The 22975-nt window shown below is 46.5% G+C and overlaps 1 protein-coding gene across 2 annotated transcripts in view; it reads left to right on the forward strand.

Annotated features, from left to right (window-relative positions):
- TRIP4 (thyroid hormone receptor interactor 4) overlaps window positions 1–22975 on the forward strand; it is a 269161-nt gene that overhangs the window by 223352 nt on the left and 22834 nt on the right. For both annotated transcript variants that reach the window (XM_030188088.1, XM_030188095.1), the window contains exon 12: window positions 17299–17401. In XM_030188088.1, the coding sequence (XP_030043948.1) occupies window positions 17299–17401 (103 nt within the window). The remainder of the gene's footprint in view (window positions 1–17298; window positions 17402–22975) is intronic.

Here is a 22975-nt window from a genome sequence, read left to right on the forward strand (position 1 = left end):
ATTCAGCAGAGTTTGGCGGATGCCCCGTGCCGGGGGATAACCTTTTTTTAGTGAAGGTTGAGGAAGTCGCTGATCAAAACAAAAAAAACAACAACAACAGACTGATACCATGCCTTTTGCATGTACCTCCTCAGCTAGGAGGACTTTTGGCAAGCCAAGGAGGAGTACCTATTACTATCGGAGGTGTAAGTACAATCCCTTGGCTCACCAGCCTGTTCAGGCTCAGCCCCAGCACGCTTGTTCATATCAATAGCATGCGCCTAAGGCCCCTGCTGCTCCCCAGTCAAAGCAAGGGATGAGCTTTTGACTGGTTCCAGCAGAGCATAGCTGCAGTAAAAGTGTCCGTGCCAGATGACTTGCCAGTCGGGAGGAGGCTGAAGGTTTTCCACGAAAGGTGGCCCCTAATAACCTCCGACCGGTGGGTTCTTCAAATAGTTCGTCTCGGATATGCACTCAGTTGGTATCAAAGACCTCCAAATTGCCCACTGAGAGCTCCATTCATTCAACTCTCAGCACAGGCAGGTGCTTGCAGAAGAACTCTCTGCCCTTCTGAAGGCCCATGCGGTCAAACCCGTTCCACCAGGGGAAGAAGTGCAGGGATTCTAGTCCAGGTACTTCCTTATGCAGAAGAAAACAGGGGGGGATGCATCCCATCCTAGATCTAAGGGCCCTGAACAAATGCCTAGTCCAGTAAAAGTTCAGGATGATTTCCCTGGGCACCCTTCTCCCAACGATTCAGAAAAATGATTGGCTATGCTGTCTGGACTTAAGATGTATATACTTACATCCCGATACTTCCAGCCCACTTTCAATACCATATGTAGCCCTTTGGCCTCCCACCAGCTCCCAGAGTCTTCACCAAATGTCTACTGGTAGTTGCAGCATTGCTACGCAGACTGGGAGTCCATGTGTTCCCTAACGATTGGCTGGTGAAGAGCACCTCTTCAGATGGAGCTCAGGAGCCCATGTGAATGACTATTAGGGTGCTTGAGCTACTAGAGTTTTGTTTTAAACTACCCTAAGTCCCTTCTTCACCCTGTCCGGAGATTGGATTTCATAGGAGCCCTGCTCGATACACAGAAAGTTCGAGCCTACCTTCCGGAGATGAGAGCAGACACTCTTGTCGCACTCGCTTCCAAGATTTGAGCCTTTCCACAGGTAACAGCTCGGCAGATGTTGAGATTGTTAGGCCACATGGCTTCCACAGTGTATGTTACACCCATGATACTTCTTCACATGAGAGCAGCTCAATGAACCCTGGCTTCTTGGTGGTATCAAGCCACGGGGAGCCTGGAAGATGTCGTCCAGGTGTCCCCAGAGTTTGTACACTCCCTTCAGTGGTGGACCATTCATTCCAATTTGACTCTGGGACTTCCATTCCAAATTCCTCAGCCACAAAAAGTGCTGAAGATGAATGTATCTCTTCTGGGATGGGGGGGAGGGCTCATATAGATGGGCTTCACACCCAAAGTGTTTGGTCCATCCAGGAAACAAGTCTTCAGTCCATAGACCATTATTAAACTGACTTGGGGAAAATCCACTGTCTATTGAACTTTTTCAGGATCTTGCCAGGTATTTGTGACCTGGATTGGCCACTGTTGGAAACAGGATTCTGGCCTTGATGGACCCTTAGTTTGTCCCAGTGTGGCAATACTTATGTACTTTTCATCAATCTCCTGGAGCTCCAGGTGGTCTGGAACACTCTAAAGGCTTTCAGAGATCGGCTGTCTTATCAAATTGTATTAATTCAAACAGATAATCAGAGAACACCTGCTATAGGTAAGTACCTTAGCTTTGACCTTCATTTTCTCCCTCTGGGATAGTCTTTCCACCCTTAGCAAAGAAGTCAAAATTTTACAATATATAAGCACAGTATAAATATCAAGTCATTTAATACAAAAATACCCAGATTATTCGCATCCTGTCCCACAGTTTTAGTTTCTTAGATTTCTTCCCTCACATTTACTGCCTTTTACTCATGAATGTAACTAGAGCAGAATTTGAATGAGAAGTTGCAAGATGTGCATCGAGGTTCCACTTTATGTACTCAAAAGAAAGCCAGTGATGGATTGCTCAGCTCTTGCTTGTAAATTAGTCTCAATCAATCACGTCTGAGTTAGGAAACAGATTTATTGGTTCTGGCTATCTTGTTTTGCCCTGAGAAAACTCCCATAGTGCCTTTTGCCTCTCTTTCACTAGTCTGTTAATTGAATACATTTCTTTTCACTTTCTACCCGATTCATACATTTTTCATCTTACTGTCTGGTGTCTCCATCTTGCCTTTCGCAGAGGATCTTACTGGACACAAAGCTGGAATGAAGACTCTTCTGTGATTGAACCCTTCTGGGCTGCTCTCTGCCCTTTGACTTCAGGGGTCAGGTTTTTGCTTGTTAAACAGAAGGGCTGGGGAATAACCTTTCATGTGAGTGTACATCGCATTTGGTCCCCTCATTACCCCTGTCACCTTAGTATGACTTGGCCTTGGAAGTAGAAGTTTCTGATTGATGCTCTGGCTTGAATATCAAGGATAGAAACAAAGAGCAAAATCTCCTTTGTGGTTTATTTGCCTCCCAGCAGTTGCTGGCTCTGCAGAATGGTAGAGAGGATGCAGCCTGTAACAGTGCACCATGACTGTGGCTTGCAGCCTCTTAGACCACTTTTTTTTTTCCTTTTCAACAAAGATGTTTAGACTTGCTGCCAAGCCTCTAATCATCCACAGCTGTGACTGTGACCTGTTCCTTCCTTGTAGTCTAGACCTTGTAGGCTTTTATTTGAAAACCCTGGCTAAGTGCTTTTCTTTTGTTTTTATCTCTGGAAATTCTATCAGTCTGAAATCTGTGTTATATTTCATTCTGTACCTCACGCTCTTCAGTCGCCTGGTGTTTCCTGGCTGGCTTTACACCATACTCCACTGCCTTCTGCTTCTAAGGTTCAGATATGGCTTATTGTAGAAATAGCATGGAGGGTTTTATTTTTCTTCAAATATACAGTCTTGGGACTAGCTTGGTGACTCAGTGACAGCAATATATCTTGCACTAAAGAGGGACCAGGGTTTGGTTCCTGGTTCCATCTCTCCAGGTCAGCTGGGGAGGCTGCAGTTGCCATTGCTCAAAGGCGACATCTAGTAGCTGGAGTTAGTGCCTATGATACAGCTGTGGTGTATGATCTTTGACTGAGAAATATCACTGTAATAACAGGATAGATATGGAAAGCAGGGGAAAAATAATTCCCAAGTGGTTTCAAAATGAAGGTTTATAGCACCAGATCCCTGTGTTGCTTACTTTTCCCCTTCTGGCCCAAAGCAGCAAGAACAAACTGTCAGGTCAAATTAAAAAGAAAAAAATGCTCAGCAGTAGTGCAAAGTGTACAGTGCTAGGAACTGTGTCCTGAGAACAATCAGGTTGCTAAGCTGGTGGTATTTGACTTGTGGAGGTCAGTGTGTTAGGGCTAAAGAATATGCCGTGTGGTTGATCTGTGACACGTCCTGTGTCGAGCCTGAAGTCCCCATAGCATTCCTTCTTCAGAAATCATCAGTTTGAGGGCATCAGGAGGAATTAGATGAAAGACAGCTAACATAACTGGCATTCTGATGAGCTGCCACCCTAAAAGAAAGACATTCTGACTTTGCCCTGACTAAAAGTTAAGTAGACTGAAATGCTACAGTACAGGGTATGGCACTATGTGCATTCAACACAGTCAGCTGTTTAGAAAGGTAGAGTAAGCTCCGGTAACACGTTCTTTGTTAAAAATTAACCAGTCTCCCACAGTCTAGATCTAGCTGCATCTGCAGCACCAAGAAAGCAGGTCCCTGTGTGGGATGCTTTCTTTTAGTGTGTAGAGCTGTAACTCGTTACTACATGCTCTCAGGTAACAGTGATTTTAGTTTAATTTTGAGAGCTAAATGCATGAGGCTGGACATCTAAATGATGTTTGGCTAGTCTATTGTATTATAAATTTTAGTCATTACAAGACCAGCATTAAAAAATATTTGTTTGGGTAATTTCAGGCACTACCCAAACGTTTGATTTTATAAATTCCCCAACACGTTTTGTAAGTTGACTGAATTTATCTAGTTATGAGTAGGCAGGGTTTGGGACGTTGTAGGGACAATAGTTGTATTTGGCCTGAGCGCGCTAATACTCGGCACTGTGCAGTTACACATAGAACTGCCTAAAATCATCTGGCTAATTTTACTCAATTATTTTCAGCAATAGAACTTGTTTGAACAAAGTTATCCAGATAAACATATCCAAATAACTTTATATGGTCATTGACCTGCTTAATATCAGCCCTTAAAATTTCAACTGAATCAGTTTACCAAAATAAATAGTAATAGATTGAATTGGGAATAGAGCCATTTCAGCTGTGACCAAAATAGAATTAGGGATATTATACTTAAGACCCTTTCACAAATTTAAGGACTAGATGGGGCTTGTGGCCCTTCTCTGCTGCCATATTCTGTGTTAGGATACTAGTCAGCACATGCAGTCCTCTTTGTAGAGAGCTTCCTTTAAGTAATCCTGAGACTACTTTTTACTTAGGGTTCCTTTTACTAAGCTGTGGTAAAAAAAAGTGGCCTTAGTGTGCCCTTACGCGGGTCTTTCCTGCTCGCTAAGGCCATTTTTACTGCAACCATAAAAATGCTTTTTTTCCCCAATTTTTTTATTAATGGCCATGTGCTAATGCTGCCATTAGCATACAACCATTTTTTTAAATTTACCGCAACAACACTTGGCCATCTGTGTACCCCTTTTTTTTTTTTTTTTGCTGTGTTAGGTGATTGGAACTGTAACTGTGTCACTGCAAGGCCTCATCTTCAGATTGTTTTCACATCACTGAGAGTAGTGCCAGATGAGTCTCCTAAGCTAACATATCAAAGTTTGCTTCAGGTTTCTTAGTATTTTTAGTGGGAAAAATGTTTACATAGAACTTTGATAAATTTCTCTTCATGTGCAGTGGCAGATGTAACCCTCTGGCTGCCCCCTTCTGGCTGTGGTCTCCTCTTCCAAAATTGCACAGTTCAGCAGGCCAAATGGTGTCTCCCTTCAGTTTATCAGCCATTTGTCACAAAATAATGAAAGGCCAAATAGGAGTGCCACTTCTGGTGATGACAGAGATTTCAGCTGGCAGGACAGCTTCCCCTGTGCAGTTTCCTTCTCTACCTGTTGGGAAATTAGCCCTGTCTGCATCTGTATCCTCAGACTTCACCCACCATCTTTCTTCTTTTCCTCCCATCCACCTCACAGTGAGTTTGGCTAAGGGCTTTTTTTGAGGGGGTACTTGGGGGTACCGAGTACCGGCACCTTTTCCATTGTCTGCTAAAATTGACCCATGGACCCCAAGTTTTAATGATAGAGCTCAGGCTCTACACACCAATTCTGTCTTGTCATAGATTCTGTGACTGGTTGCAGGGGACCTGGCTATTTTGGGGTGGGTCTCTCAGTGATCACCCCACTCTTGAAGGGTGGCCTAGCATTTGAGTACCAGCACCTTTTTTGCTAGAAAAAACACACTGGTTTGGCTACTGCTTGGAGAAAACCCTCAACAAATGTGTATGGAACGTTGCCAGGGATAACTGTGCTAGACTGTTCTTTTTTGATGTGATAGAAAGCATGTGAGGACCAAGTAGAGCAGTTACTGGATGGCATGGACCCCACCCAGCACCATAAATCTGTCTTTTTGTATTTACTGTTAAAGTGAGACTAAAGTGAACCTTTTGTATAACCAGATCCAAGCTAAACAATCAAAACTGAACTAAAGCAAAAGAATGCATGTCAGCATTTGATAGTTTAACCTCCTGCTATGATATATTTGATAAGTGGAACATTTTGGAAGCAGAAATCTGACACGGAATATTGCTTAGTGGTATGATGGCAGTGTGTTGTAAAGGGGCCAGCCTGGAATTCTAGCTTTAACATTCTAGCTGTATTCATTCTGAGGAAGCTGAATGCTTTGCATGTTCTGACATCTTTTATTGGACCAACACTAAAATTATCCCAAGATAATGATGTACAGGAGTGTTTGAAACGATCCTGGTTTCTCCAAATGTGACCTTTTAATGATGTGCATCATTGAACTCCCTCCACTGAGTCTTATTTTCTTATGGTATTTTTGGCATGGCAGTTTCCTTTTGCTTCTGTGAGGTTTCCAGCTCAATCAAAACCAGCTTCTGTTAGACCATGGTGCTTTAAGCCTTCATTCATAACTACTCCAAGATTTTATGCCCTATTTATATGATCACCCACTTAGCCTAGCAATGACATGACAGACCTTGGCCAGGAGCCACAGATCTCAACACCCCTCTGGAGCTCAGTATGAGGGAATTCTTACAACAGTTTTTGCACATGGAAAAGGCCTTTCGTAAAATTACCCCATTGCATATGTGCAATGATAAAGCAACATGTACTTACATCCCAGGTGCAAACATTCCTGGGGGTGGAGGAGTAACCAATGTCCCTGCATATTTTATAATATGCAAGTGCATGAATAGATTACGTGCACACATTTACACTGCTTTAGAGCAGGTGTGCACGTGTGCATTGGCATTTACAGGTTACAGTGGCAGGTTCCGGGATCTTGGCACCTAAGAGTTGCCCTTATAAAACAAACAGGTTTTTGAACTGTTGTAAAATTACCCTCTTTGTCTGTACCCTAATTCCAGCCAGTAGGTGTCAGTGTTGAGTGAAGGCTGAGATTTCATTTTTTTTTTCCTCCCCAGCCCCCCCCTCCCCCCAAGGATTATGAATGCTGCTTCTTCAGCATCCCCCCAGGCCTAACCACCTATGTGGAATGGAGGGCCTAATTGGAAATCAAACCCAAGTCCTCCATAATATTACAGCATGTGGCATTGCCATTGAACCACCAAGCCAGTGCCACATTGCAGGAAACTCGGTACATATGACTATTTCATATTATTTGTAAGCTCACTGCCATATGATTATTTCATATTCTTTGTTTGCAGAAATTCTGTACATTAGTAAATTCAGGAGCAGGAGCTGCTGGGTACTTGTGACCTGGACTGGCCAGTGTCTGAGACAGGATGCTGGGTTTGATGGCTATATTCTTATGTTCAGAACAGGCGGAAATGTGGATTTTATATAGAATGCATAAATACTATCTTCCTGTTCATGAATACAGAATGTACTTCTGTCAGCATTTAAGTCAGGAAGAGTGGTCAAAATAAAATTGAAATATACGACTCTTAGGTCTTTGGACTTTTGGTTTGGTATTATAAGGGTTTCAAGGTGTGTGTTGATGAGAGGAGGTGACTCCAGACTATTGGCCAGAAGGTACCAAATGTTTTCATTCTCTTGGAATCTGCTGGAGATAATTTTTTAGCTGGGAACAGTGAAGTATATCCCTATGGAGAGGAGGAGAAATGGATTGTTTAATGCCTAATTACCTGTTATATTAGACTGACAGCTATGAATCTGATGAGGTGTGAAAGAAAAGTAGTTAACCCACCTGCCCACAGTTTTGGAGTAGAGAGACTTCATGTGCTGAATTTCACATTGGGCAGAATAGCAAGACATATTCCTAACACCCTTCCCCCCCCCCCCCCCCGCCCCCCCCCCCCCCCCCCCCTCGCCACCACCTCCTAAACAGCCCCATCCTTTCTCTTAGCTTGCAGTACAACTGGAACCTGGATACTTTGACAGAACTGTTGATGTAGTCCCAAGCTTTTTAGTCGTAACATCTTTTTCATAAGACACATAGGTTAAAAGCATTTCTGGTCACTAGCCTTGCAAGATTTTACTGGCTTTTTGGAGCTCTTGCTCTCCTCAGTGAAGAGTTTGTGCTTAGTTTGGCTGTCATAGTAGGTAGTTCTGATTTATTGCCACACACAGGCCTCTTTTAGGCAGCAGCAGCCTCCTCTTGCTCTTTCTGCCAAGAGGCCTTTTTTAAAATTCATTTCACGGTGAGGAATGATCCAGGTCTTCTGCCAGCAAATGGGCTCAATGTTCCATTATCCCTTCCAGACATCTTCACTTTGCAGCACGCCTCTGAAGGGTTTAAAAAAAAAAAAAAACACAAATAGCAGTCAGTCCAGAAAAGGTAATATATAATTAGGTATTAAAACAGCTATGCTGCAAGGCTTCAGTTTAACTTAATGGTCAGGTTTAATTCCTTAGAAATGTTTAAAAATGAGAATTTATTTTAATTTGTATGCTTAGTATTATGTAAGCCACATTGAGCCTGCAAATAGGTGGGGAAATGTGGGATGCAAATGTAATAAATAAATATGTGCTGGTTTTAAAATGAATGGCCAAGTGACTTGTCATGTATCTCCTCTGTTGAGGAACCAGGACTTGTCAATTCTAGGTTGAATCATGTTCAGGGTTTTAATCTTAGCCACTGTGCCTATTACATTGTTATTCTAGGCTACATACATTCTGTTTTGGTCCCATGTTCCCCAGTCCATACTCAAAGTAAATCTGCTCACTGTTCTAGTCATGTCTAGATTGCGGCTTGATACTTCATAGTAACATATATAGTAACATAGTAGATGACGGCAGAAAAAGACCTGCAACCACCTTTAGTTGTTTGGGCCTCACTGTCTGGAATGCTCTCCTTCCAGATTAGAGGCCAACCAAATTTCGGTTTTGGATTTGGCACTGAAACCCAAAACTCACTCCCCTCACCCCTATGATCACTCTCCCCCTCTCTCCCACCCAGGCCTACCTTAGGAAGCCCTGGTGATCTAGTTGCCTCTTTGGGGGCAGAACGGAAGTGGAAGAGTAGCCTAATAGTGTAGTGGGCTGAGAACCCGAGCAACTGGATTCAATTCCCACTGCAGCTGCTTGTGACCTTGAGCAAGTCACTTAACCCTCCATTGCACCAGGTACGAAATTTGGATTGTGAGCCGCTAGGGACAGGGAAACTACTTGCTTATGATATATGTAAACCTGTTTGGTTGTAACCACAGAAAGGCAGTATATCAAATTCATGCCCTTTGTCCTTTGCCCAGGAACAAACTCCACTTGTTCCTGCCCTGTGTTGCTACTCCCAACGCAGTGGCTGCCGAGACCTCTTGCAGCAGTCTCATGAGACTGTCGTGGGGGTCTTGGCAGCCAGTTTGTGATTTGGAACCAGCATGGGCAAGAGACTCGCTAGACCACCAGGGTTTCTTAAGGTGAGCCTATGAGTGGTTGAGTGCAATGGGAGAGGCAGAGAGTGATCATGGGGGGTGGGGAGAGAGGTGGGCTGCTAGTGTGGGGGGGGGGGGGGTAAATCAAGCAGCCAATTTTAATTGCAGGTTCAGTTTTGGCAGAAACTGAAGATCCTGGATTCGGTTGGGTTCTCCTCACGTGTCACCACTAGGCTTCATAAAAAAATGTAACGTAAGTGTGAAAACAATGGCTTTTTAATCAGGCTTTTATTTGTTCTTCAGCTTAACATTGTAACAGAGGTGTATCTGGCACCCTGCACAGGTTACACATCTTCATGGGCAGTCAGCAAGTTGCCTTGCTAACCTCAAATGCAGTTAAATGATGCTGCTTGGAGCATAGTATCACTACACTGTTAATTTCAACCTTGAGAATATCTATCCCTCCCCCAATGCTAACTAAAATCATTTCTCCGAGGACAAGCAGGCTGCTTGTTCTCACTGATGGGTGACGTCCACGGCAGCCCCTCAAATCGGAAAATTTTACTAGCAAAGGCCTTTGCTAGTCCTCGCGCGCCGATGCGCACCGCGCATGCACAGCCGTCTTCCCGCCCCAACCGGCTCATGTTCGTCAGTCTTCTTTTGTCCGCGGTCGGGGCGGTCGTGTTTTGCGCCCCTCAAAGTTGACCCTTGCGCGTCTTCGCGTTTTTCGCTGAAAAATAAATAAATAGAAAAAGACCTTTACGGTCTTCACCCCTTTTTTTCTCTCCCTATTTTTGGTGCCTATTTCGCCATTACGAGTTTTGACTTCGCCGGCGTGATTTTTCCGCCCATGTCATCGAAGTCTCCCAGCGGCTTCAAGAAGTGCACCCAGTGCGCCCGGGTAATCTCGCTCACTGATAGGCACGCGTTGTGTCTTCAGTGTCTGGGGGCTGGGCACCGCCCGCAGGCCTGTAGTCTTTGCGCCCTTTTACAGAAAAGGACTCAGGTAGCGAGATTGGCCCAGTGGAACGTGTTGTTCTCGGGCTCTTCGTCGGCAACAGCACCGGGGGCATCGAGTGCATCGACGTCGACATCTCCAAGACCTTCGATCTCGGCATCGAGGCATCGACCCTCTGCATCGTCGGTACCGAGACATCGGAAGGCTGTGTCGGCGTCGGTGGTACCGGGACCTCCACTAGTGCTGATGTCGTCGGACGGTTGTGCTTCGACTGGAGTGCAGGTGAGGGCTGTCCATTCCCCTGCTGGTGGCGGTGAGCCTTCGGGTGGGTCTCCCCCTACCCTGAGGGCTCCTGCGGTACAGCCCCCCTGAGACCGACCTTCTTCGGCCTCGGCCCCAAGGAAGCGACGGCTGGATTCTACGTCCTCCTCGTCGGTACCGGGAAGCTCCGGTGACATGTTTCGTTTGAAAAAATCAAAGAAGCATCGACACCGGTCTCCTTCCCACATCGGTACCAAGAGCTCTGGGTCGCCGAGGGAGTCGGCACCCAGTAGGCATCGGCACCGGGAGGACCGCTCACCCTCTGTTCAGGAGGTGTCGATGCGCTCCATCTTGGACAGCCCGGAACAGCCTCCACGCCCGGAACAGACCCTGACCTCGACGCCTCCATCAGCTTCCATGTCTTTCTCCACAGCCACTCTGCACGAGAGTCTCCGGGCCGTTCTCCCGGAGATCCTGGGAGAGCTGTTGCGCCCTTCCCCTCCGGTACCGGGGGTGCTTGCGCCACCGGTACCGTCGAGTGAGGCGCCGGCTGGCCCCTTGCCCGGGGTGAGGTCTCCGACATTGGTGCCGCTTGCAGTACCGACTGCGGTCGCCTCCCAGGAAGGCCCCCGACGACGTCGGCGGAGGGAGCTTCGCCGGTGCTGGCGAGGGAGTCTACCTCTCGACGCTCCCACCGTGGCCGTGTTTCCACGGAGTTGAGCCGGGCACGGCTTCAGACACAGGTTCATGAGCTTGTGTCTGATACCGATGGTGAGGCCTTGTGGGAGGAGGAGGAGGACATCAGATATTTCTCTGACGAGGAGTCTGATGGCCTTTCTTCTGATCCCACTCCCTCCCCTGAAAGGCAGCTTTCTCCTCCCGAGAGTCTGTCTTTTGTGGCCTTTGTCCGGGAGATGTCTACGGCCATCCCCTTCCCGGTGGTTGTGGAGGACGAGCCCAGGGCTGAAATGTTTGAGCTCCTGGACTATCCTTCTCCACCTAAGGAAGCGTCCACAGTACCCATGCATCATGTCCTAAAAAAGACATTGCTGGCGAACTGGACCAAGCCTCTAAGTAATCCCCACATTCCCAAGAAGATCGAGTCCCAGTTCCGGATCCATGGGGACCCAGAGCTGATGCGCACTCAGTTGCCTCACGACTCTGGTGTGGTGGATCTGGCCCTAAAGAAGGCTAAGAGTTCTAGGGAGCATGCTTCGGCACCCCCGGGCAAGGACTCTAGAACCTTAGACTCCTTTGGGAGGAAGGCCTACCATTCTTCTATGCTCGTGGCCAAAATCCAGTCTTACCAGCTCTACACGAGCATACATATGCGGAACAATGTGCGGCAGTTGGCGGGCTTGGTGGACAAGCTCCCTCCTGAGCAAGCCAAGCCATTTCAGGAGGTGGTCAGGCAGCTGAAGGCGTGCAGAAAATTCCTGGCCAGAGGGATATATGATACCTTTGATGTTGCGTCCAGGGCCACTGCTCAAGGTGTGGTGATGTGCAGACTCTCATGGCTGCGTGCCTCCGACCCGGAGAATAGGATCAGCAGCGGATTGCGGACTCCCCTTGCCGAGCGGACAATATTTTTGGAGAGAAAGTCGAACAGGTGGTAGAGCAGCTCCACCAGCGGGATACCGCTTTCGACAAGTTCTCCCGCTGGCAGCTTTCAGCATCTACCTCCACAGGTAGACATTTTTATGGGGGAAGGAAGACTGTTCCCTACTCTTCTGGTAAGCGTAGGTACAATCCTCCTTCTCGACAGCCTGCGGCCCAGGCTAAGCCCCAGCGCGCGCGCTCTTGTCAGGAGCGTGCGCCTCAGCAAGGCCCCACGGCTCCCCAGCAAAAACAGGGGGCGAGCTTTTGACTGGCTCCAGCAGAGCATAGCCGACATCAACGTGTTAGTGCCGGGCGATCTGCCGGTCGGGGGGAGGTTGAAGGTTTTTCACCAAAGGTGGCCTCTTATAACCTCCGACCGTTGGGTTCTTCAAATAGTCTGGCAAGGATACACCCTCAATTTGGTCTCCAAACCTCCAAATTGCCCACTGGGAGCTCAATCTTACAGCTTCCAGCACAAGCAGGTACTTGCAGAGGAACTCTCCGCCCTTCTCAGCGCCAATGCGGTCAAGCCTGTGCCATCCGGGCAAGAAGGGCTGGGATTCTATTCCAGGTACTTCCTTGTGGAAAAGAAAACAGGGGGGATGCGTCCCATCCTAGACCTAAGGGCCCTGAACAAATATCTGGTCAAGGAAAAGTTCAGGATGCTTTCCCTGGGCACCCTTCTCCCCATGATTCAGGAAAACGATTGGCTATGCTCTCTGGACTTGAAGGACGCCTACACGCACATCCCGATACTGCCAGCTCACAGACAGTATCTGCGATTTCAGCTGGGCACACGTCACTTCCAGTACTGTTTGCTACCCTTTGGGCTCGCCTCTGCGCCCAGAGTGTTCACGAAGTGCTTGGCTGTAGTAGCAGCGGCGCTTCGCAGGCTGGGAGTACACGTGTTCCGTTATCTCGACGATTGGCTGGTGAAGAACACATCCGAGGCAGGAGCTCTACAGTCCATGCAGATGACTATTCGCCTCCTGGAGCTACTGGGGTTTGTGATAAATTATCCAAAGTCCCATCTTCTCCCAGTACAGAGACTCAAATTCATAGGAGCTCTGCTAAATTCTCGGACGGCTCGTGCCTATCTCCCAGAGACGAGAGCCAACAACTTGTTGTCCCTCGTCTCGCGGGTGCGAGCATCCCAGCAGATCACAGCTCGGCAGATGTTGAGATTGCTGGGCCACATGGCCTCCACAGTTCATGTGACTCCCATGGCCCACCTTCACATGCGATCTGCTCAATGGACCCTAGCTTCCCAGTGGTTTCAGGCTGCTGGGGATCTAGAAGACGTGATCCACCTGTCCACGAGTTTTCTCAACTCCCTGTATTGGTGGACGATTTGGTCCAATTTGACTCTGGGACGTCCTTTCCAAATTCCTCAGCCACAAAAAGTGCTGACTACGGATGCGTCTCTCCTGGAGTGGGGAGCTCATGTCGATGGGCTTCACACCCAAGGAAGCTGGTCCCTCCAGGAACGCGATCTGCAGATCAATCTCCTGGAGTTACGAGCAGTCTGGAACGCTCTGAAGGCTTTCAGAGATCGGCTGTCCCACCAAATTATCCAAATTCAGACAGACAACCAGGTTGCCATGTATTACATCAACAAGCAGGGGGGCACCGGATCTTGCCCCCTGTGTCAGGAAGCCGTCAGCATGTGGCTGTGGGCTCGCCGTTATGGCATGTTGCTCCAAGCCACATATCTGGCAAGCGTAAACAACAGTCTGGCCGACAGGTTGAGCAGGATCATGCAACCTCACGAGTGGTCGCTCAATTCCAGGGTAGTGAGGCAGATCTTCCAAGTGTGGGGCACCCCCTTGGTGGATCTCTTTGCATCTCAAGCCAACCACAAGGTCCCTCAATTCTGTTCCAGACTTCAGGCCCACGGCAGGCTGGCATCGGATGCTTTCCTCCTGGACTGGGGGGAAGGTCTGCTGTATGCTTATCCTCCCATACCTCTGGTGGGGAAGACTTTGTTGAAACTCAAGCAAGACCGAGGCACCATGATTCTGATTGCTCCTTTTTGGCCACGTCAGATCTGGTTCCCTCTTCTTCTGGAGTTGTCCTCCGAAGAACCGTGGAGATTGGAGTGTTTTCCGACCCTCATCACACAGGACGAAGGGGCGCTTCTGCATCCCAACCTCCAGTCTCTGGCTCTCACGGCCTGGATGTTGAGAGCGTAGACTTTGCCTCTTTGGGTCTGTCAGAGGGTGTCTCCCGCATCTTGCTTGCTTCCAGGAAAGATTCCACTAAGAGGAGGTACTTCTTTCTATGGAGGAGGTTTGCCGTCTGGTGTGACAGCAAGACCCTAGATCCTCGCTCTTGTCCTACACAGACCCTGCTTGAATACCTTCTGCACTTGTCTGAGTCTGGTCTCAAGACCAACTCTGTAAGGGTTCACCTTAGCGCAATCAGTGCATACCATTACCGTGTGGAAGGTAAGCCAATCTCAGGACAGCCTTTAGTTGTTCGCTTCATGAGAGGTTTGCTTTTGTCAAAGCCCCCCATCAAACCTCCTACAGTGTCATGGGATCTCAATGTCGTTCTCACCCAGCTGATGAAACCTCCTTTTGAGCCACTGAACTCCTGCCATCTGAAGTACTTGACCTGGAAGGTCATTTTCTTGGTGGCAGTTACTTCAGCTCGTAGAGTCAGTGAGCTCCAGGCCCTGGTAGCCCAGGCCCCTTACACCAAATTTCATCATAATAGAGTAGTCCTCCGCACTCACCCTAAGTTCTTGCCAAAGGTAGTGTCGGAGTTCCATCTGAACCAGTCAATTGTCTTGCCAACATTCTTTCCCCGTCCTCATTCCTGCCCTGCTGAACGTCAGCTGCACACATTGGACTGCAAAAGAGCATTGGCCTTCTATCTGGAGCGGACACAGCCCAACAGACAGTCCGCCCAATTGTTTGTTTCTTTTGATCCCAACAGGAGGGGAGTGGCTGTGGGGAAACGCACCATATCCAATTGGCTAGCAGATTGCATTTCCTTCACTTACGCCCAGGCTGGGCTGGCTCTTGAGGGTCATGTCACGGCTCACAATGTCGGAGCCATGGCTGCGTCAGTGGCCCACTTGAAGTCAGCCACTATTGAAGAGATCTGTAAAGCTGCGACGTGGTCATCTGTCCACACATTCACATCTCATTACTGCCTGCAGCAGGATACCCGACGCGACAGTCGGTTCGGGCAGTCAGTGCTTCAGAATCTGTTCGGGGTTTAGAATCCAACTCCACCCCCCTAGGCCCTTGTTTATTCTGTTCCAGGCTACACTCTCAGTTAGTTGGATAAATTGTTAGGTCAATTTCAGTTATGTCCTCGCCGTTGCGAGGCCCAATTGACCATGTTTGTTGTTTTGAGTGAGCCTGGGGGCTAGGGATACCCCATCAGTGAGAACAAGCAGCCTGATTGTCCTCGTAGAAAGCGAATGCTACATACCTGTAGAAGGTATTCTCCGAGGACAGCAGGCTGATTGTTCTCACAAACCCGCCCGCCTCCCCTTTGGAGTTGTGTCTTCCCTTGTTTTGTCTTGCTACATATGGGACTGACGAACACGAGCCGGTTCGGGCAGGAAGACGGCCGCGCATGCGCGGTGCGCATCGGCGCGCGAGGACTAGCAAAGGCCTTTGCTAGTGAAGTTTTCCGATTGGAGGGGCTGCCGTGGACGTCACCCATCAATGAGAACAATCAGCCTGCTGTCCTCGGAGAATACCTTCTACAGGTATGTAGCATTCGCTTTAATTCCATTGATTATGTACTTGATATTTGCTGTTTTATTGACTTCAGTTTTTCTTCTTGATGTGGTCTTGAGGATATATTTGTTTTAATGTATTTCAAAGTTAAAGATTTGTTTTTTTATATTTTCTTATTGGATTTTGCATATTGTATTGTATATTAAAGTTGTAAATAAATAAAAAAAAGAGGCCTAGTTTTGTACTTTTATGCCATCCCTTTGCCCATAATCTAGAGCTCATGTGGTATTGACTTTGTTTTCTGGCAGTTAATACACAAATCTTTATTTGTAAAACATGCTGTTACAGGTTATATACATAGAAGCTATATGTGTGTGGTGAGGAGGGGTGTTTAAGCAACAAAATTCAGCCATTGAAGACCAGCTAAATAGCAGGCATAACTGAAACAGATAAGTGGCAGTGCCAGCTACTGCATAAATATGTATTCAGCAGTACTCCTTAAGGGGCCCTTTTACTAAGCCGCGGTAGGGCTAACGTGTGGGTAGTGCATGCTAAATAGACACTTCCGACGGGTGCCCTGCAGTAGTTTTGAAGTTAGCATGCGCTTTCGCTAGGGTTACCATATTTTGTCCTCTCAAAAAGAGGATACATGTCCCGCCCCCTGCCCCGCCCACGCCCCTTCCGCACCCTTGCCCCACCCCTGTCATGTATTCCCCTCCCCCCGGGTCACATATTCCCCTCCCCTGCCCCCCCCCCCCCCCGGGTCACCTCCCCTCCCCTTACTATCTACTGCCCTGGTGGTCTAGTGACCTCTTCGGGGCAGGAAAGAGCCCCCTCTTTCCTGCCCGGAGCTCTGTCCTTGCCCTGCATCCTGTTGCTGTGACAGTCTCGGGATTCAAAATGGCCACCGAGAGTTGAAGTCTCACGAGGACGCTTCAACTCTCGGTGGCCATTTTGAATCCCGAGACTGTCACAGCAACAGGATGCAGGGGAAGGGCAGCGCTCCGGGCAGGAAAGAGGGGGCTCTTTCCTGCCCCGAAGAGGTCAATAGACCACCAGGGACAGTAGATAGTAAGTAAGGGAAGGGGAGGCTAGGATAGCCCCCCCCGCCCACCCGTTTGTCCAGAAATCCGGACAAACAGGCGGTCTGGCAAAACCCGTCTGGACGCCCGAACATGTCTTCAAAAAGAAGACATGTCCGGGTAAATCTGGACATATGGTAACCCTATGTTTCTCACAGTAGAAAATAATTTTCTACCATGGGGGGCATTCCTGACAGTAATTGGCAGTGCAGCCACATTAGCGTGCGCTGTCTGATTACCGCAGGAGTAGTGGTGAGCCCTTAACTGCCAAATAAATAGGTGGTGTTAAGGGCTCAGGCAGTAAATTGCTGTACACTACTTTTAATATTAACGCTTGGCCATTTACTGCCCCATTAAAAAAGGTGCTTTTTTTACCCACCGCAGTAAAAAAAAAAAAAATGGCCCAGTGCATGCTAATTTCATGCATCCAAACTAGCGCAGACCACTTTTTACTGCAGCTTTGTAAAAGGGCCCCTAAATGCCTAGTGCTTCTGAATATACAAATAACGATAAATGCCAACATTACCTGACAACCACTGTCACTGAAAATCAGACCTCATAACTCCAGGATTGTATCTATTGCTTATATATTTCTTCCCTTGTGTTTTGTAGTACCCTGACCTATTTCAGGAGTCGGGATCACCATTTGTCTTCATCTGCACATATCCACAGGAGCTGATCTTGAAATTCCCTATCAAAGGAAAACACAAAATATGTAAGTTCTGGTAAACTAGAATTCACATTTATTTTAAAACATTTTACCTTTGTGCTTTTCTTCATTTTTCCTTGTTACTTAAATCTCCCTACTATGGGCAACATGCCTGACGTGACAAAAGAAACCCCTGGCCAGCCCTGTGGGCTGAAGGGGAAGTTTCTCTGCTTTGCCCTACAGCCACTAGAATAGCAGCAGCTGTATTATCTCCCTCTGCAAGCTCATGTGTTCATGTTTATAATGTACCCAAGCACTGCCATCTAACAACCAACTTAGCACAGAATTATGGCATCAAGCATGAGGATAGCCCACAACAGTATCTGTTTTGCTATTATAGGAGATGATGTATAATTTTTTTTTCTCATTTCAAAAGAATGCTTTCTGTCATAATTTTGAGCTGCTTTTAGGAGAATCGTGCTTTTCACTTAAGCACTGCACATTTTGTTGAAAAGGTTTCCTGCTTGATGGTAATTTTAATGTCTTTTGATTTGAATTATGGAGCATTCATTCTTATCACAGTAGGGCAGGGGCATTCATTCTTGTTACAGTATTTCTCAGCAGGCACCTACAGACACTAATTTACAAGATTTCACAAAATGAGTGTTGAAATGTTTTCTTTTTATGCCTGACATTTAAAGATATACCGTTCAGCATTGCACTGCCATTGCAATATGGAAGTTAAAGGCTCTTAGAAATTGAAAGGGCCAATCTCTTTTGTTTTATAAATAGTAACATTTTAATATGCTATGATAATGTTCTGCCTTGTATGTGAGAAACCTAAAGCATATGATAAGGATTTTTGTCCTTTATTTAACTTGACTTTTAAGGTAGAGGAGTAGTCTAGTGGTTAGTGCAGTGGACTTTGATCCTGGGGAACTGGGTTCAATTCCCACTGCAGCTCCTTGTGACTCAACAAGTCACTTAACCCTCCATTGCCCCAGGTACAAATAAGCTTGGAAAAGAGGCAGATGAGGGGAGATATGATTGAGGTCTACAAAATCCTGAGTGGTGTAGAATGAGTAGAAGTAAATCAATTTTTTACTTGTTCCAAAAGTACAAAGACTAGGGGACACTCGAGGAAGTTACAGTAATACTTTTAAAACAAATAGGAGGAAATTGTCAACAGGCACCTCTCCGTGCTGTCCGCTCTTGACCCGACACCTCTCAGTGCTGTCCGCTCTCCTCTCGACACCTCTCCGTGCTGTCCTTTTTTCACCCACACAATTGAGGCTAATCCATCACCTTAGGAGAACTGCTTCCGCTCATTTGTAACAAATGATTACTCACAGTACTATTTTTATCCTGCAGAGTACTTTATTCCCCAATGGTATCAGCGGAAAAACAGTCTGCCTGCTGTACTACAGCTGCTAGTCTCTGTGCACCTTGTTTCACTTCTCACACACACAAAAATCCATAACAGTTCAGTTTTAGAATTAGCTAATGACTTGGGATAAACCTGTGCTTCAGTCGATTCCTCTTCTCCTTTCTACTACTGCCTAGGAGGTAGAGGCATTTTCACCACCCTCGCTTGCCAGACACCAGCACTCTGACAACCTCCCACAAAATGTTCAGACTGACCTCGTTCAGGTACTTAATCCCCACAGTTCCATGAAGTCAGACCGCCACTAGGCACTGTCACTCAGCAGCCCCAAAGCTCTGGCTTCCCTCTCTGCCATTTCTTTCTTTTCACACCTTCCTTTGTCCTGAGCAAAAGAACTCCATTTGCTCCTCACCACCTCCTTTCCTTTCACTTTCTTCCCCCAGTTCAATCTCCTCCCACTCCATGGAGTCTTCCCCCACCCTATCTCCCAGGTGCTGCTCCTCCACCTGATTATCCTCCATCTCCCAATCACCTCCTGACTCTACTACCTGCTGGGAGTTGTGGTGCTGTTTCTCTTGATCCCTCCTCCCTTGCAAGTGCTGCTGGGCTCTGTAGTTCTCTTCCCTTCTCACAAGTCTCCTACCCCCTTTTCCCATCAGAGGGTGCTTCTCCTTTCCTCGCTTACCGCCCCTGTCAGCTCTTCTCTGCCTTCCCTCTACCTCCTCCTTACAAAATATTTTTTCACTCAACGAATAGTTAAGCTCTAGAGCTCTTTGCCGGAGAATGTGGTAACAGCGGTTAGTGTGTTTGGGTTTAAAAAAGGTTTGGACAAATTCCTGGAGGAAAAGTCCATAGTCTGCTATTGAGACAGACATGGGAAGCAACTTCTTGCCCTGGGTTTAGTATGGAGTATTGCCACGATTTGGGTTTCTGCCAGGTACTTGTGACCTGGGTTAGCCACTGTTTGGAAAACAGGATACTGGGCTACATGGGCCATTGATCTGACCCAGTATGGCTACTCGTATGTTCTAAGTACCTGTATATACTATGTAAACCACTTTGAATGTAGTTGTAAAAACCACAGAAAGGCAGTAGGTCAAATCCTATTCCCTTTCCCTTTCAAAATGTGTGTTGGGACTTTGCTGACATTTTAACAGGTTTGTTGGCTTGTCAGTTTGTGAGCATGAGGTATTCAGAATACAGTATATTAACTGTAACAGGAGTTGCAGTTTATTCAGTGGCTGAGGAAAGGATTAAAACTCCTAATTTAAAAAATGCAATAGGCTGTGTGTATCATGATATATTTTGAGAGGTATTTTGATTTGTTATGCATTGATAATTCTGTGCTGGAAGTGATTAAACATTTGCTTAAGAATATCATTGAAGGAAACTGGCCAGCCTGATGATTAGAACAGTAGGCTGAGTATGATGGAAACCAGCCTTCAAATCCTGTTGACACACCTTGAGGCATATTTTCAAAGCACTTAGCACTTTTTAAGTGCTTTGAAAATGAGCCCTCTTGTGACCTCAGCCAAGTTGATTCCCTCTCCAATGGTACATATGGAGTTCACAATCCTATTCCATCAGGGTGAATGTAGCCTGCTCAGTTATCTAGGGTGGCAGCTTCTAGAAATGTGATGAAGCTTAGCTATCATTAAACCAAAACAATAGATCTTGACAGCCAGACAACTCAAAAGACTATCAGCATATACTTTCACCTACGGGGAGAGTAGGTAGCTTTCAAATAAGCCATTTACCTGGATAAATGAGTATTGTTTATTGGACTTGGGCCCATTGGAGTACATGGCATAACATGTTAGTAACTTTTGGATTTGACTGTGAATCTAGGTCCTGCATTTTATTGGTGGCTCAGAGTGAGTTGCATTTCGGGTATAGTAGATGCTTCCCTATCCATAGAGTGCTTACAATCTGAGTCTGCACTTGAGGTACTGCTGGAGGGTGAATCAAATTGGGCAAGGTCACAAGGAGTGTCAATGGAATTTAAATAGCCCAATGTTCTAATAATTAGGCTACTTCTGTAGTCAAGTTGGCTGATTTCCTTCATTAATATTCTTAAGCAAATGTTTGATCACTTACAGAACAATCAATGCATGACAAATTTCATATCAAACATGTATCAAGTTCTTCAGATGTATATATTGCTTTGTTATCAGGTATATATAAATGTAACGTGCTTTGTATAGTTAGCTTGACACACAGATTGGATTGGCAGATCTGACTTGGGGCAGCTTCAGCATTTGGGGCGAGAATTAAGTGAAGAATAGTAGTTGTTAGAACAGTATTTCAGGCTAAATGTATGGTTTTTTTGTGATTTTTCCCTTATTGTGACATTGCCTTTGGCAATGTGTTATCCAAAGATTGATGCTGATGCATTTCTTCATGCGTGTTCAATTTCAGCATCTTTTGCTGGCCACCCTACAGTTCTAATAGTCCCAATGCTAGATATTGTACCACGTGGAACTCCCAAGATGAGCAAACGTCCTTCTTCACTTAGGTATTGACAGAAACATACTTTCCAGTACAACATAGTGATGCCCCTTTGAAAAACCATAATTATCAATTCATGTGAGAAAATAACTTTTTTTTTTACATAACACTATCACTACCTTGCAACACACTTCCTTTCCTATCCATATTGTGGGCTATGCTCTTAACTTGGTCCTATCTTATTTCACATCGGTTGTGCCTACATTTGACTTTTCAGCTTCCCCTATTTCTTGGTCGGATCACTATGCAGTCACTTCTGGATCAACCAGTTAGCCCATTAAACTCCATCGACTTGATCTTTCTTTCTTCCTCTTTCTACAGGATTTTTATTCTGTTCGTCTTTCTGACCAAGTTCGTTACAGGGACACGGTCTTAGACCATGTACTGAATGCGGTTGCACTCCTCAAAACTATCTTAATGTTCCTCTGTCCATCTTAAGCAGCAAGCCAGAAGAATAGGGAAGAAAAGTAACTCCTGCACTTCTCTGAATTTCTGTAAGGACAGTAACACTCCTATACCTATCACTTAAAGGCAGCTAAGAAAGCTTACTATGCAAATTTGATTAGAACTTTTTCCAACTCTTCCAGAAAACTATTTTCTCTATTGTTTCATCTCTTCTGTATCCAGGTTGGCTCCTTCCATGCCCTCTGCAGATGAATTAGTCTTGTTAAAATCTGTTTATTAATTAAAGTGGGAGTCATACAAAATGAATAAAGCGAGACAGACGGAATAAAGAGTTTGAACAATATTCCAAGAACATTTTTGATGTATGCCTTCACCCTCCTCCCTTCAAAAAAAAAAAAACTCTTCCCTTACTAGAAACTTATAATTACAGCATTAAACAAGAACTGGATACAATAAAAAATTCAAAATAGAAAAGAACTGAGGGATCTATATTCTTGTACTCCCCATTGTTTACCAGGTGCTCCATTCCCTTCAAATTACAATTTCAGCACAAATCTTCAGGACCATATCAGTTAAACAAGTTTTGGGAGGGAGAAAGATGATTGTTCAAATTTATACTGCTCTACTCCAAAGGCCAGGGTGAGATGCCAGTGTGCAGTTGTTTGAGTTGCATTTCATATTTATTTGATATACTGCAAATCATTAGATAATCTAAGTGGTTTATAAAATATAATTGGGCTCTTTTGGGCTAGGATTTATCACCTTCATTCACAACTGCCGTGGGAGTTTCCCCCCATCTTATCCCCCCTCCATTCCCCCTCCCCCACCCCATGTATTTAGTCCAGTCATTACAGTGATGGTCCTTACAAGGGCGGCCTCCAAGACTACAGCAGAAGTCTCACGAGTCCACCATTGGAAGTCTCGGTGGCCATTTTGAACAGTGATCCAGCAGCGGGGGAGGGTCAGCGCCAGCAGCGGGCAGGCAGGACCGGGGATCTTTCCTGCCTGCCCTGAAGAATTCGCTACACAACCTGAGTGGCTGGAGGGGGGGCAGGGGGAGAGCAGGGTCGTTGGACATGGGTGGCTGCAGAGGGGGCAGGGGGAGAGGAGGGTCGCTGGACATGGGTGGCTGCAGGGGGAGAGGAGGGTCGCTGGACATGGGTGGCTGGAGGGGGGGGCGAGGGAGGGGGTGAGGGGGGTCCTGAGACCAGAGAGGTAGGGGTGGAAGGGGGTCCTCAGACCATAAAGGGGGGGAGGGGGGCACCTGAGAGGGGGGTGGGGCACACACTCACTCACTCTCTGTCTCTCACATACATTCTCTCTGACACACTCTGTCTATCACA

Source organism: Microcaecilia unicolor, chromosome 1 (assembly GCF_901765095.1).
Source record: "Microcaecilia unicolor chromosome 1, aMicUni1.1, whole genome shotgun sequence".
Classification (NCBI taxonomy): domain Eukaryota; kingdom Metazoa; phylum Chordata; class Amphibia; order Gymnophiona; family Siphonopidae; genus Microcaecilia; species Microcaecilia unicolor.